This window comes from Cyprinus carpio, chromosome A20, assembly GCF_018340385.1.
Source record: "Cyprinus carpio isolate SPL01 chromosome A20, ASM1834038v1, whole genome shotgun sequence".
Lineage (NCBI taxonomy): Eukaryota > Metazoa > Chordata > Actinopteri > Cypriniformes > Cyprinidae > Cyprinus > Cyprinus carpio.
In genome coordinates this window covers 15,986,020-16,001,376 of record NC_056591.1, presented here as the reverse complement: position 1 = coordinate 16,001,376, position 15,357 = coordinate 15,986,020, and the positions used below count along the sequence as shown (strand labels likewise).

At 37.2% G+C, this 15,357-nt stretch overlaps 1 protein-coding gene across 4 annotated transcripts in view; it reads left to right on the top strand.

Moving 5' to 3' along the window:
• LOC109113555 (ryanodine receptor 3-like) overlaps positions 1–15,357 on the top strand; it is an 82,615-nt gene that overhangs the window by 49,421 nt on the left and 17,837 nt on the right. For all 4 annotated transcript variants that reach the window (XM_042777812.1, XM_042777814.1, XM_042777816.1 and 1 more), the window contains 32 exons: positions 697–799; positions 1,049–1,183; positions 2,430–2,703; positions 3,024–3,138; positions 4,013–4,145; positions 5,503–5,606; positions 6,070–6,205; positions 6,342–6,525; positions 6,683–6,791; positions 6,921–7,041; positions 7,235–7,404; positions 7,702–7,922; positions 8,077–8,167; positions 9,420–9,560; positions 10,211–10,374; positions 10,462–10,540; positions 10,658–10,747; positions 10,857–11,003; positions 11,095–11,154; positions 11,241–11,316; positions 11,407–11,530; positions 11,644–11,759; positions 11,849–11,916; positions 12,039–12,160; positions 12,483–12,532; positions 12,631–12,691; positions 12,787–13,025; positions 13,926–14,007; positions 14,097–14,227; positions 14,422–14,739; positions 14,834–15,074; positions 15,210–15,297. In XM_042777812.1, coding sequence (XP_042633746.1) covers positions 697–799; positions 1,049–1,183; positions 2,430–2,703; positions 3,024–3,138; positions 4,013–4,145; positions 5,503–5,606; positions 6,070–6,205; positions 6,342–6,525; positions 6,683–6,791; positions 6,921–7,041; positions 7,235–7,404; positions 7,702–7,922; positions 8,077–8,167; positions 9,420–9,560; positions 10,211–10,374; positions 10,462–10,540; positions 10,658–10,747; positions 10,857–11,003; positions 11,095–11,154; positions 11,241–11,316; positions 11,407–11,530; positions 11,644–11,759; positions 11,849–11,916; positions 12,039–12,160; positions 12,483–12,532; positions 12,631–12,691; positions 12,787–13,025; positions 13,926–14,007; positions 14,097–14,227; positions 14,422–14,739; positions 14,834–15,074; positions 15,210–15,297 — 4,293 coding nt within the window. The remainder of the gene's footprint in view (positions 1–696; positions 800–1,048; positions 1,184–2,429; positions 2,704–3,023; positions 3,139–4,012; positions 4,146–5,502; positions 5,607–6,069; positions 6,206–6,341; positions 6,526–6,682; positions 6,792–6,920; positions 7,042–7,234; positions 7,405–7,701; positions 7,923–8,076; positions 8,168–9,419; positions 9,561–10,210; positions 10,375–10,461; positions 10,541–10,657; positions 10,748–10,856; positions 11,004–11,094; positions 11,155–11,240; positions 11,317–11,406; positions 11,531–11,643; positions 11,760–11,848; positions 11,917–12,038; positions 12,161–12,482; positions 12,533–12,630; positions 12,692–12,786; positions 13,026–13,925; positions 14,008–14,096; positions 14,228–14,421; positions 14,740–14,833; positions 15,075–15,209; positions 15,298–15,357) is intronic.

The following is a 15,357-nucleotide window of genomic DNA, read 5'->3' as shown; positions in this document are numbered from 1 at the left end:
TCAGAATGTCCAGAAAAGACCTTTAATGAAACTTGAACACTTTAATGAAAGATGTCTCCATCTCCATTGTCTTCAGCACATGCAGCTCATAATGTGATTTGCAAACTACATCCTTGTGAATGGAGGCGAGAAAACAAACACCTTGGCATCAGAACAGATACTTGACTTTTATTTGCAAATGTACAGCAGTACTACCAATAAACCTGTGCCAAGGTTTTGACTTGTTGTCTTTTGATCTGTGCTGAGCACAGCTTCAAGACTAAGTCAGAGTGGACTTTTCCCAGAATTCTTCATGTTTACTTTTTTAATTACACTTCTGTTTTGGCAACTGAAAAGATGCATCTTTTGCACCCACTCCATTATTCTCAGAGCCAAAGAATAGGACTGCTTGGCAGAACTCTTCACCCTGTTTTAAATGCACACCACATCTAACTGAGAAAACCCCTTGTAGTTTAGCTCATGTGGCCATCGTGAGCTCATGTCGGAAATAAACTGGTCTGTCTCTGTAACCAGGGCAACAGTAAGGTTTCTTTCAGATACAGCTGATTTCCATTAGAATGTTATATAACTTCTGTTAAAGGTTAGGCTTATGAAATCTATATTTCATGTTCCTTTATATTTAAAAAAAGATTTCAGATTACTTCTCAGTTTTGGTTGTGGTGAAGTGATGCTTTTTAATAATCTTTTTTATTGCAGATAAATATGTTGTTGAACTTCAGTGCTGGTGATGATTGCACCTGCCCTGAGGAGCTGCAAGAGGAGCTTCAAAACTTCCATGATGACCTGCGACTGCATTGTGGTATATGTTTATCCATTCTTTCAATTGTTTACCTCCATTCTCACCCTATTTCTCACTAAATAAGTATACTGTATTTTGTGTACTGCTTCGTATAATCTTGTGAAGTTCTTTGAGTTTCGTTCAGTTTTAATTATACTTCCTTAAATTTAAGTTTAAATTGCAAACCTACAGCCTGTTCTGCCATAATTCAAAATAACAAAAATAATCAGAAGATGCAGATACAGTTTTCATCTTTGTGTATATATACAGGCATCCCTATGGAGGAGGAAGAGGAGGAGCAGGACACATCTCTTAAAGGCCGCCTAATGTCCCTGGTATACAAGATTAAAGGTCGTCCCCAAAAAACTGAGGAAAAACCAACTGAGCAAGAACAGGCTGCTCCTAGTAAGGCTTGTGAAAAAAAAGATTCTTCAAGCGTTTTTTATTTGTTACTGTTTATTATGTTGTTTTTTTCTGCTGTATCTGGTTACAAAGACTTTCTCTTGAGTGCCAGAACATTCTAAACCAAGCTGCACAAACATTACTAAAGAAAAAATACTTCCCAGGCAACTTATTAAGCAAAACATACATTATTTGACTCGTACTAAATGTGTTTAAAGCTTAGCTGCACTCCCAAAGAAGTAGATCAAAATTAGTACTAAAATGCTATGAAAATAAGTCTTAAATCATGACCTAAATGTTGTTAAGTATATGTATTTTCATTAAAGAGGCAAGGAGGTTAGGGCCTTAAATAAAAAATAAATTAATAAATTAATAAATAAAGCAACAGTACATAAATAAAGCAAAACATATATATTTTTTCTATTAACAACAGTTATAATGTATGACTTGGTGTCAGTAAACATGGAAAAATATTATGGCATTAATTACTTGTTGAAACCATGTAAACATCAAATGGAACATAAATTTACATTAGGCAAAAAAAAAAAAATGCAGAGACGGGCTTTTCTTGTACCCATACACTATTTTTTATTAAGTTATATATTTTAGTCCAAACTGTAAAAAATAAATGGATCAACTTATGATCAGAAACATTATTTGCACTGTTTGTTTTATAAATCCTCTGAAATAAAAAGAAAATCAGTACTGAGCTCCAAATCTGCAAAAAAGTGTATTAAGATGGCTAGTAAATTAGTATAGACTTAAATCATGTTACCAGCCATGGGAAGACAGGTACGTATTAAAATGGATGTAATCTGCAGATGCTGTATAAAAAGCGCCAGTGCTGCACTCTCTTGATGAGAGAAGTATGTGATTAGAGCAGCTATTCTAAGAACAGCACACGGGGCAATTTGTGAATAGAAAATATTAATAGATGTAAACGACATACACTAATGGTCCTAACACATGACTAGAGCAGAGGTTTGAGAACTCTTCTTTATGAAGGGCCATTTTTAATTTAATATTAGTAATCACTGTTCCATATCACCTTAATCATTTATTAATATTAGTATGCTTTATGCAATATAATACAATACACCAGTTACAACACTAATCAGTATTCAGTGCTTCATATTGCAAAGATCTAATTAAAAATGACTAAAGAAAAAACAACAACAACTAAATATACAGAATCCTAAACAAGGCAAATATCTCTTTATCTAACTCTACCTGCTTTTGTCTCCTTCAGCTAACTTGAAGGAGCTGATATCACAGACTATGGTCACATGGGCTCAGGAGTGCAAGATCCAAGACCCAGAACTGGTCCGCAGCATGTTCAGCCTTTTGAGAAGGCAGTATGATGGCATCGGTGAGCTGCTCAGGGCCTTGAGGAAGAGCTACACTGTCAGTGCCAAGTCTGTAGGGGACGCGATCAACCTGCTGGCCTCACTGGGCCAGATCCGTTCACTACTTAGCGTCCGCATGGGGGAAGAGGAGGGCCAGCTCATGATCGATGGCCTGGGGTAAAATTTCATCTTCCAGACTTTAAGAGGTTTACATCATACTAGGGAAATACATTTATCTGTACCATACCATTATTGTTGTTGGTCAGTATTTTATTGTGCATCATAATTTCTTCCATTTTGCACATTTAGATTGCCCTTGCTATCATCTAATTCTCACACACTCACTTACTGTTTTAGTTTACATTTATTCAGACAAAATAGTACAACATTTTCATATCAACCATCGTCTGATCACATCGGCCAGATGTTTAGTATCAAAACATCCCTGCATTGTACAGCTACAGCCTCTAAAGTGTTTGTCTTATTCTTGCACTCAGGGACATCATGAACAACAAAGTGTTTTACCAGCATCCAAATCTGATGCGTGTTCTTGGCATGCATGAGACAGTAATGGAGGTCATGGTCAATGTGCTGGGAGGAGACAAGAATAAGGTACTTGTTTGGATCAATACTTCCCCAAAAGGTGCTTTTTCTGGGGTGGGGTGCTCTGGTAATTTTCAGCATATGTCATTTGTTATATCCTGATGGTGTGACTTCAGTTGTAATGCACATACTTAATAAGTTTCCATTCGTTTTATCAAATCATAAAGAAAAATATTTCTTCACAAGTTGCTTTGTTCCTCTTTTAAGTCACTTTGGATAAGCGTCTGCAAAATGTATAGACTTTAGATAATATTGTTTATGTTTGTAAGAACCCATGACTCAATTGGACACTTGTGCATCCAGGCCAAACCTCTCTCAGCCAAGCCTTCTTAAACTAAACACGATATCTAGAGGGATAACACATAATACATGGGAGGATAAAGTACCTATGGTGCTTCGTGTCTAACAGCTTAATACCTCCTTATGCATTAGGGGTGGCAAAAGGGCAAAAGCTAAGACAAGAACAGCAGGAATGGGTCACTTCTCATGCCAGTCCTTTTTGAGGTTTGTCGGTAGTCTGGGATGTGAATTAATACCACTGACTATGCCAGATATGACATTGCCACAGTGTCTCTCATTTCTGCTTGGCAGCCTCATTAAAGAGGCCTCACGCAAAGGGATGTGGGTCCCAGACATTTAGGGTCACCATATTCCCTGCTCAGATGAAGTACAAAACATATATGTTTGTATTCACTGTGGGGCCTCACGTCTCTTGTTTCAGTCTGTCTGGGGGGTTCTTTCGATGTCTAGTGTATGTAACATTACACACATTTAGCCACCGTGTGAGGACACGCATGCGAAAAAGATGAAGATTAATTTGAAGTGTGAAGGAAACGATCTCCGTCTGTGCAGAGGTGAAATGAATGCTGTTTTTAACTCTCAGGAGATTGCCTTCCCCAAGATGGTGGCCAGCTGTTGTCGCTTCCTGTGCTACTTCTGTCGCATCAGCCGTCAGAACCAGAAGGCTATGTTTGACCACCTGAGCTACCTCCTGGAGAACAGCAGTGTGGGGCTGGGTAATCACACACATGCAAACACACAGTTCTTCAGGGATGCAGCAGGGCTGAATCGCACTGTATGTGTTGCCATGTCTGCTTATTAAAGTGGCAGTTTGTTTATTTCATTATCTTTTTGGGCTTATTTTACAAACACAGTCACGTATTTGAGTTTGCTAATGCTAGCTGTGGGCACAAAAAAAGAGAAATGCCGCACATATGGACACTGCAGAGAACAGCAACTTAAAGAGGAGGGCAAATGTTGTGTTACATACCCTATAATAACTGGGTAGTTACACCCCTGTGTTATGTATGAATAATGTATTAATGCACAAAAGCACACATTTTTCTTTCCCCATAGGCATGGGTTTATGCAGAAGAGATTTAGGATTTACCATTCAAAAGATTGGGATTGGTAAAATTTTTTAATGATTTTGAAGTCTCATATGCTCACAGAGGTTTTTTCTATTTTAATATATTTTTAAAATCGAATGTATTCCTGAGATTGTAAAGCTGAATTTTCAGCAGTCATTACTCCAATCACATGTTCCTTCTAATATGTTGCTGTTGCTGTTCAAGTTCAAAAGAATAACTTTTTCTTTTTTTTAAATGGAAATCTTAGAATTGTTAGAAATCAATTGAATACATCCTTTCTTTAAAAAATCCAAAAACCTTCCTTATCTCAATCCATAAACACCTTCCTAAAAACAAAACCGTTGCTTATGTTGGTTGGAAAAGTCATTTATTTTAGGCTTGTTGCGTAAGATCAGATTGCTTGTTTTTAGAGCAAGATCTGGCAACCCTGCACAGTGCTGTTTTGACTGTGAATAATAGCTTGTGCAGCTAAGAGCACCTGACTCTGCAGGAGTCATTTCCTATAACACCACATTAATGAGCAGCTGAGAGCCCACTCACCCCTTTATAGGCCTTATCAGCCCCAGATCAATGACAGGACAGATCAGATCAGATGTAGATAAGGCTGTATCCACGGATGTACACTTTTATGTTAACAGTTCGTTGCATAGATAGTGTTATGCAGCTACAGTTTTTGTTAATACTTTTTTTTATCATTAATACAGCTGATTGGTATGTGCAAAGCAGCAGAATCCAACCAAATATGCTGAAATGTATGGTTGTAAACAATAATTAATAAAAATTATTTACATAAATTGGGAAAGATTATAACTCTTTATAATTCCTAAACTGAAGATTACTATTTCTATATGTTTAAAGCATAGCATATTATAACATGGACAAGAGGAAGGGAAACCAAGTTGGAAAAAAAGGAAAGACTGCCATCTGTTGGTGATTTGCCTTATTAAAAATCTGCTGTCCCTATTGGTCATATGGAAATAATCTTGGTTTCCTATTTCTCTAGCATGCCCAACCATGAGAGGCTCCACACCTTTAGATGTGGCTGCCTCCTCTGTAATGGACAACAACAGTTTAGCCCTGGCACTTGAAGAACCTGATCTTGAGAAGGTAAGAGTTCAGTAACAGCACAACATAATCTCTGCTCACACGACAGTGCCTTTAATATTACAATTCATTTAATTTACAATTAATTTATATAGAAGGGTTCCTTGTAAAGAAAAAAAAAGAGGTATCAGTTAAAAAAAAGCTGACATTTTGATCCTTTATAATTTGAAGGAATATGCCCCATGCTGTATGTGCCACAATTTTGAATGAAAAACAACAACAGTAGCAGCAGCAACAGTTTAGGCACCCTAAATAAACTTATTATGGTATATTTACCATTGAGGTAGAAAAGTTGTGACAGTCACTGATTTTTATTAGAGTATCATCAGATTAAAAAGCCATGTGGTAATTGATGTATTGTGTTGTACTACCCTATAAAGTGACTGGCTGAATGGTTGCCAAATAAATTTGGCTAAGCCAAACTTTAGTGCTATTAATTTTGGACCCTATCCATGTGTGTTTTCAGGTGGTGACATATCTGGCAGGCTGTGGCTTACAGAACTGCTCAATGCTCATTGCCAGGGGATACCCAGATATCGGCTGGAACCCAATAGAAGGAGAACGCTATTTGTCCTTCCTACGGTTTGCTGTCTTTGTCAATGGTTAGTCCACTTTACCACAAAGATGAGTTTTCATTTTTTTGTCTTGGTTAATGGAAAACGACTAATTCATAATAATTCATATTATGTTTTTTTTTTGTGTGTGTGTGTGTGTGTGTGTAAATCCTGATCATCTCAGGTGAAAGTGTTGAAGAGAACGCAAATGTAGTGGTGAAGCTTTTGATCAGGCGTCCGGAGTGCTTTGGACCTGCTCTCAGAGGAGAGGGAGGGCAAGGTTTACTCGCTGCCATGAAGGAAGCCATCAAAATCTCAGAAGATCCTGCTTTAGATCTGCCTAATTTACCCGAGGGGGCTGCACCCACGTAAGACTACTGAATTCATCCCTCAAATCCTCTGTTTAATGTTAGGTGTTGAGTTGAAAAGCTGATTTGTAGTTTGAGAATCCTACCACCCCACACTTTGACTCAGGAATGAGCGGGCATGACTTAAAATAAGAATGTTCACTCTTTGTTTTGACAGCGTTGGAGAGCATGAAGAGGAGGAGGAGGTTGCCCACATGGGCAACTCTATTATGTCCTTCTACTCAGCCCTTATTGATCTTTTGGGTCGCTGTGCACCTGAGATGCATGTGAGTGCTCATTCCTGCCACATTTTATTGATTTACAAAGCTAGGGGCAAATGTTGAAATTGCCTTCAATATAATGCTGTTGCACTGTACATGGCTTCACTTTAATATTATACCAATGCTGTTTTACAGCTTATAAACAAAGGCAAAGGTGAAGCACTGCGTATCCGTGCCATCCTCCGTTCCTTAGTTCCCACTAATGATTTGGTTGGAATTATCAGTATTCCACTCAAAATACCGGTCGTCAATAAAGGTTTGTACATGTCACTAGATGCCTTTGAAAGAGTCTGAAGACATATTCTCTGAAACTCATTATGTGCCTAAGATTGATTGACGCTATTACTTTTTCAATGTCATCTTCATCCCTACGTGTCTCATTATCTGTGCTCCTTATTCCGCAGTCATTATAACCCTAATGTCATTTTGTTTAACTCTCGTTTGCTTAGATGGCACTGTGACAGAGCCAGATATGAATGCCAGCTTCTGTCCGGAGCACAAGGCTCCCATGGTGCTTTTCCTGGACCGTGTCTATGGTATTGACGACCAAAGCTTCTTGATGCACCTGCTGGAGGTGGGCTTCCTGCCAGACCTGCGAGCATCAGCCTCCCTGGACTCGGTAAGTGTGCTTTGCAGAGCAAAAAAGAGAAAAGTCGCAGACATAAATTTACCATGCTTTGTGTGAAAAAGCCTGAAAGGTTCATGTGATGCCAACCATTTAATACAGTGATTCAGTAGAGGCACTGGCACTGAATGAATATTGAAATAATTTAGCTATGAAATTAAGAATGTATTTTGTGGTTTTGTATTATTAAAGGTTTCTCTTTACATTATTTTCATTTAATCATCATAGAAATGTATGCATTCAACTTATTTACATGATGATTTGTTTTTCATGTTAATTTGCATCCATCAGGAGGTGCTCAGATCCACAGAGACAGCCCTGGCCATGAACCGCTACATTGGATCTGCAGTGCTTCCTCTATTGACCCGCTGTGCTCATCTGTTCGCTCACACTGAGCACTATGCAATGCTCGTTGACTCCACGTTGCACACTATCTATCGCCTCTCAAAGGGCCGATCACTCACCAAGGCCCAGAGAGATGCTATTGATGAATGTCTACTGGCCATCTGCATGTAAGAACCACTTGAAAAGCTTTAGTGGCTGGGATGGTTTCCTCAGCTTAGTGAAATTGCATTTTTATTCTGTGGATTTACATACTATTTTCCTGATTAGAAATTACTGGAATGTAGGTTAGGTATTATCTGATGTTATTTATACTTCCTCCAGGCATCTGCGGCCATCAATGCTACAGCAGCTGTTGCGTCGTCTTGTATTTGATGTCCCACAGCTTACAGAGTACTGCAAGATGCCCATTAAGGTGAGTTTGTAAACAGTAAATTACTATTCAAAAGTTGGGTTGGTAAGATTTTTAAAAGTCTTTTATGTTCACCAAGACTGCATTTATTTGATCAAAATACAATAAAAACATAAATATTGTGAAATATTATTAGAATTTGAAATAACTGTTTTCAAGTTTAATATATTTTATGGTGTCATTTATTCCTGTGATAGCGAAGTCTTCAGAAACAAAAAAAGTCTGACAAACTGAAAGTCTTCAGTGTCATAGTTTTTTCCCCCTAGAAATAATTCTAATATCTTTATTTAATGCTCAAGAAACATTTATTGTTATTATCGATGTAAAAAACAGTTGTGCTGCTTGATATTTTTGTGAAAAGCCTGATTCTTTGATGAATAGAAAGTTCAAAAGAGCAGAATTTATTTGAAATAGAAATAGTCCCTTTTGCTCAATTTAATGCATCCTTACTAAATAAAATAAATAATTTCATTCAAAAACCAAAATCATACTGACCCTGATTGTAGTGTACATTTCATCCATATTACCATTTGGTTACATTATTAATTTTAATAAGAACATTAGAGGCATATTAACTATACAGTTTTGCTTTTACAGTGGTGCTTTTAATGTCATTAAAAAACCTACAGGATCTATTCCATGTGATTCATGTTTAGGATATATTTTATGAGTGCTTTTTCAACATAACCTATGATTTACAAAATTTCTTTTCATGAAGCAGATGCTAAAACAACACAGACAGCTTGTGCACATGCTGCATGTTATTGCTGTACAGGGCACACGTCATCCTTGATGAAAAGTATGTTTCTTTACAGTGAGGTCACTCGGCTCATAGTCATAACTTCTGTGTTTTGACAGCTTTACACACTGTGCACACACACAGAGCATCTGGATTGCACATAACCTGATGCAACTGTCACCATGAGTCACCACAAATCCTCCTACCCATGATCCTTTGATAGGCAGGTGTGAGCAGGTCGTACTCTCCTTACAATTTCAGCACCTTGTCTCTCTGCTGGCAGCTGTCTCACCCCATCATAACCACCCTACTATAGAAGAGTGCTTGGCAGAACACACACCTTTAAATTATTTTTCAGACGTGTGAACCAAGAAAAATCCCTAAATCGAATCCAAGTATAAAATCAATCTTTATTCTAGATAATAAGGGATGTTTTAACACAATCTGTCTGAAGAGTATAATTTTAAGTATCCTGAATGTTGACAGCTTAATCCACATATCTGTTTACCCTTGCAGCTTTTAACCAATCACTATGAGCAGAACTGGAAGTACTACTGTCTGCCAACAGGCCTTGGCAGCTATGGAATGGCATCAGAGGAGGAACTCCACCTCACCAAGAAACTCTTCTGGGGACTTTTTGATGCTCTTTCTCAAAAGGTACAAAACATACTTCAGGTATAAATTTGGGATGTCAGTTAAGCAATCAATATATTCGAAATAATTGCTTTTTATTAATTGCTTTTTTTTTTAAAATTGCTCACTCTCATGTCGTTCCAAACTTGTATGACTTATTTTATTATTAAAATTACTACTGTGGAACATTGGAAATGTCTTTTAGTTTTTTTAGTTTTTTATTTTTTTTGGTCCATAATTAAGATTATTCAAAAACTATATTATTAAATTTGATGAGTGTGACACAACAATTAATTGAATATGTACTACAAAAATTTTCTTTGGAAGTCTGATGTATTTTTTAATTGTTGGTCAGGGTAGAGTACACATCTGTGGTCATTGCATTAGTTTTATGTGTTTGTATTTGGCATTTTAAATAACTTTATAAAATTAAAAATCATTTAACTTAAATCTTTTTTGGAAAGAGTAGGAAAATCCCTTACTATAGAAATATAATTTGATTAATTAGATTATTTTATATAATTAATTTTCTTTTTATGTAAACAAAAATGGTATAATTAATAACAGTTAAATAATTAAAACACCTAATTGACAGCCCCACTATAAAATGAATGTAAAGTTATTTCAAAGATCTTATCGAACTTTGCACATTAAATACATTGTCTGTTTTGCAGAAATATGATGCAGAGCTTTTCAAAATGGCCATGCCGTGTCTGAGTGCCATAGCTGGTGCCATACCACCTGACTACGTGGACTCCAGTCCAGGTTCCACATTAGTTAAGCAGGCCTCTGTGGATGCGCAAGGCAACTTCGACCCCGTGCCTATTAACACTGCTAAGTAAGTACCATTGAAACAATGAAACCGCATGTAGAAATCCTTTCATTTGACCTTTCTGGACTTCATGCTATACTGTTTGTCTTTCAGCATCTCGCTGCCTGAAAAGCTAGATTACATTGCAAGCAAGTTTGCTGACCATACCCATGAGAAATGGTCCTCTGAGAAGGTTGGACATGGTTAAAACTCATCGCATTAATCTTGCACATTTTATTGTGCCACTCAATCTCTACTTCTGTTGAATTAGAAAAAGCATGACTGCTTGTTTTATCTTTTATGGTGATAGATCGCTCTTGGCTGGACTGTGGGAGATAAAGTAGATGACAAAGCTAAAACTCATCCACTTCTGAAACCGTACAAAGCACTGAGTGAAAAGGTACACATTAAATCCAAATCACATTCTTCCGTATTGACTTTTGTCTCTAACACAAATGTCAGTTTCAAAGGATGAATTTTAATCTATTTAAATCCGTCGCTCTGTGTAGGAAAGGGAGACTTACCGCTATCCTGTGAAAGACACTCTAAAGACCATGTTGGCAATGGGATGGAACATTGAGAGGACCAAAGAAGGAGAGGCCATGTTCCAGCAAAGGGAAACAGAGAAACAGCGCAAGATATCAGAGTCCTCACAGGTAATTTTATATAGCAGGAGGGTGTTTTTTTCTTTGTTGTGTCTGTCATAGTGCATTTAGCACATTGTGTTGTTTGTTTTTCACTTAACAGGGTGAGTTTATTCCAGCCCCACAAGATTTGGAAAATGTTATTCTATCAAGAGAACTACAGGCAAGTGTGAATCGAATTGTTGCGAACAATGCATATTTCATTTATTGTATATTACATTTTTATTTTCAATGAAATCATTTCAACAGGCGATGGTTGAAACAGTTGCAGAAAATTACCACAACATTTGGGCAAAGAAGAAGAAAAAGGAACTTGACAGTAAAGGTGAAGCTTTTCTCCTGGAAAAGTCTGTTTGGCTCAATCCTGTCTAAGCTGTCCCAGATGCATTGACTCATTGTGTGTTGTCACTGAAAGGAGGAGGAAGTCATCCATTGTTGGTACCATACGACACGCTGACAGCAAAGGAGAAGTACAGAGATCGAGAGAAGGCCCAGGAACTCTTTAAATTCCTGCAGGTCAATGGATACGCCATCAGCAGGTCAGTGTACTCTTAGATTCTGTCTTATATAATCAGAAAAAAAAAACAGTACCATTCAAATGTTCAGGGTCTATATGATTTATAATTAATGTTTTTTTTCTGTGCATATGCAGAGGTCAGAAGGACATGGAGCAGGATTCCTCTTCTATGGAAAAGAGGATCGCCTATAAGTTCCTCAAGAGGCTTTTGAATTATGTAGATTCTGCACAGGAGTTTATCGCTCATCTTGGTGAGAAAAAATGATGAATATAACAGATTGATGGATTGATAGAAAAACATATCAAGGTGATCAGTTGTTTTCTCTGCTTGACTTTTCAGAGGCTATGGCTACCAGTGGGAAGACAGAAAAATCTCCCCATGATCAAGAAATCAAGTTTTTTGCTAAGGTAGCATTCAGTTTACGAGCAAACACTCTCTGTCCATATGCAGAACAGTCTTGAAACGTAATATTTCCAAAAGTTAAAGCCCATTTTTTAAAACGTTTTACTCTTGATCGCTTACAATGTAGGTTCTGCTGCCCCTCATAGACCAGTACTTCAAAAACCACTGTTTGTACTTCCTGTCATCCCCCAACATCAGCCTGAGCAGCAGTGGCTATGCATCCAACAAAGAGAAGGAGATGATCACCAGGTGCTGCTATTACAATAAAGCCAAAATCTGTTATAAGACTATATAAATCCATAATATATAAATGCATATTATATGAGTGCATACTGAAAAAGTAGAATAATAGTTAACTAGTTAACTTTCAAAATATAATAGTATAAATTTGGTATAAAAATTCCCATATTTATCCAGAATATGACAGAATTCTGATTCCATCAGTGTATATACTGAATTCAGTGAAATACGGACTTTTTTTTAATTTTCATAAAGTGGCACTTTTTTTTGCATATTTGGATGCAAGGATTGTTTTTTTACTGTCATACTAACTTAAACCATTCTTCCTTAGTCTATTCTATAAGCTGGCAGCCCTTGTCAGACATAGAATATCACTCTTTGGTAAGACATCTCAAGCATATTCAAATACTTCTTATAACTGAGCTTCATTTTGCCCGGCGAACTTCGTTCTGCAGCTTTAAGACTGTCTGTTCTTTCAGGAAGTGACTCCACCACCATGGTGAGCTGCTTGCACATCCTGTCACGCTCACTGGACTTGAGGTAGTAAGCAAAATCTCTGTGCAACTCGAATCATTGACCAGTCAATGGTGGTTGATGTCTCAGCTGTTTTGAACTGATTCTGTTATGACCCATAGGACTGTGATGAAGTCTGGCTCAGAGCTGGTGAAGGCTGGTGTCAGGACGTTCTTCGAGAATGCAGCAGAAGACCTGGAGAAGACTCTGGAGAACTTAAAGCTGGGGAAGTTGGGTCAGTCACGCACCCAGATGAAGGGTGTTACCCACATCATCAGCTACACCTCAGCGGCCCTGCTGCCCATCCTGACGGTTCTTTTTCAGCATATCACCCAACACCAGTTTGGAGCGGAGCTGCTTTGTAAGTCAGCTGTTCTTTGACCTATGATGTTAGTTTTATGAGTCAATTCTTAAAATCTCATCTCATAATGAGAATCTCATGGAATTAAGACTTTTTAAGAACTTTTTAAAATGAAATATTTCTCAAAATAATAACTTAACATCTCATAATAATGAGAAATTAAGTAATTATTAATTATTAAGTCTCTCATTATTATGGATACATTATTGTTTGATTGCATCATATAATAATTGCTGTTAATAGTGTTCATTGTCTGTTTGATTATGTCTTTAATTGATTTTCAGTACATTTCTGCCATATGCACATAAACTGAGTCACCACTGATAAGCTACTACTAAATATTGTAAAAACATAATTTTCTGTAAAGTTGCTTTGCAATGATTTGTATAGTAAAAAGTGCTATACAAATATACTTGAATTGAATTAATACATACATTTTTATTAAATTATTATTATTATTTTTTAAATCTTTCCTCAATATTAACTCATAATAATGGAAAGGTTTCTTATCATTATGATTTAATTTCTCAATTAGATGAGATGCTTAGTCATAATTATGAGAAAGTTTCTCATGTTGACTTCCAGAATTATATATATTTTTTTCCAGAATTTATTTTTATTAATGAACTGCCATGGAAACGGGGAAACAGGATTTTAATGACTTTTCCATAAGCTTGCCTTTTGCAAGAGTTATTTTCAATTTGTTATTTTGAATTGTCTCATAATTTGGCAGGGGATTTTATTTATTTTTTTATTTTTTTCTTGAAATGTACTAAAAGACTATTTAGCTTAAGGAACCGGAATCATTAGAAGTTGGATTACCATTCCAAAATCCATATGCTGCATATTTGCTCGTAAAAGTATTGTATTACTTTAAATAATTGCACTTGTATGTTTCAGTGGATGACATTCAGCTGTCCTGCTACCGCATCCTGACCAGCCTCTACTCTTTGGGCACTGGCAAGAACATCTATGTGGAAAAGTACAAAAAACTGTTTCTGAGGGAACTTTTTGTTTAGTTCTCTATCCGTTCCTTTGTGAAACTAAGACGACTATGTTGGGTTTTTACAGACAGCTTCCAGTGCTGGGTGAATGTTTATCTAGTCTGGTTGGAGCCATGCCTGTTGCATTCCTGGAACCCCACCTAAATATGCACAATCCCCAATCTGTCTTCAACACCAAGACACCAAGAGAACGAGCTAGTGAGTATAATTGGCAGGATCGGAGACTATTTGAATTCATTTGGTGTTTGGTGAGAAACCATATAATGAAAATATGGTTCATTTGCAGCCAATCATAATAGGCAGAATGATCTTTTGGTGACAGTGGCATTTCTTTTTCTAAAGAAAAAGATAATTTGTTAAATTCATTGCAATAATATTGAATAATTTTACAGTTTTGAGCATGCCAGACACTGTGGATGAGATGTGTCCTGAGATGCCGCATCTGGACGGCCTGATGAAGGACATTGGTGACATTTCGGAATCCGGAGCACGCTACACAGAGATGCCACAGGTCATCGAGGTCATCCTGCCCATGTTGTGTAACTACCTGTCTTACTGGTGGGCAAAAGGCCCAGAAAGCTCCCCAGCTAATTCCAAATGCAGCACAACTGTCACATCTGAGCATCTCAGTCTAATTCTGGGAAATATCCTTAAGATTCTCAATAACAACCTTGGCATTGACAATGCCCCGTGGATGAAAAGACTTGCAGGTGAGAGTGAACTTAAACTGGTAGTGAGAAGCATGCTCTGATACAGGATGATTGCAATGCCTTCTCAAACATCTGTAAACTCTCTCCTATTTAGTATACACCCAGCCTATCATTAGCAAGGCTAGCTCAGATCTTCTTAGAACGCACTTCCTGCCGACACTGGAGAAACTGAAGAAGAAGACAGTGAAGATAGTGGCTGAGGAGGAGCTGCTGAGGTCTGAAAGCAGGGCAGACACTCAGGAAGCTGAACTGCAGATTCTGGATGAGTTTGCTGTTCTCTGCAGGGATCTGTATGCCTTCTATCCAATGCTCATTCGTTATGTGGACAACAACAGGTATTTATGCCATGACCTGAGAGGGAGCTGCCAAACATTTTTGATGGCCACTGCAAAATTGCTGCTAAAAAAATTGTGCTAAATTTACAGTGTACAGAGATCACTTTTTGTTAATTTCATTTAACTTTTGCCTAGATCCAAATGGCTGAAGAAACCAGATTCAGATTCAACTGAACTTTTCAAAATGGTGTCAGAGATTTTCATCCTTTGGTGTAAATCTCATGTAAGTTCTCTGTATGGCTTCAACAAATATTTTTAAGAATTTTCTAATTATTTCAAGATT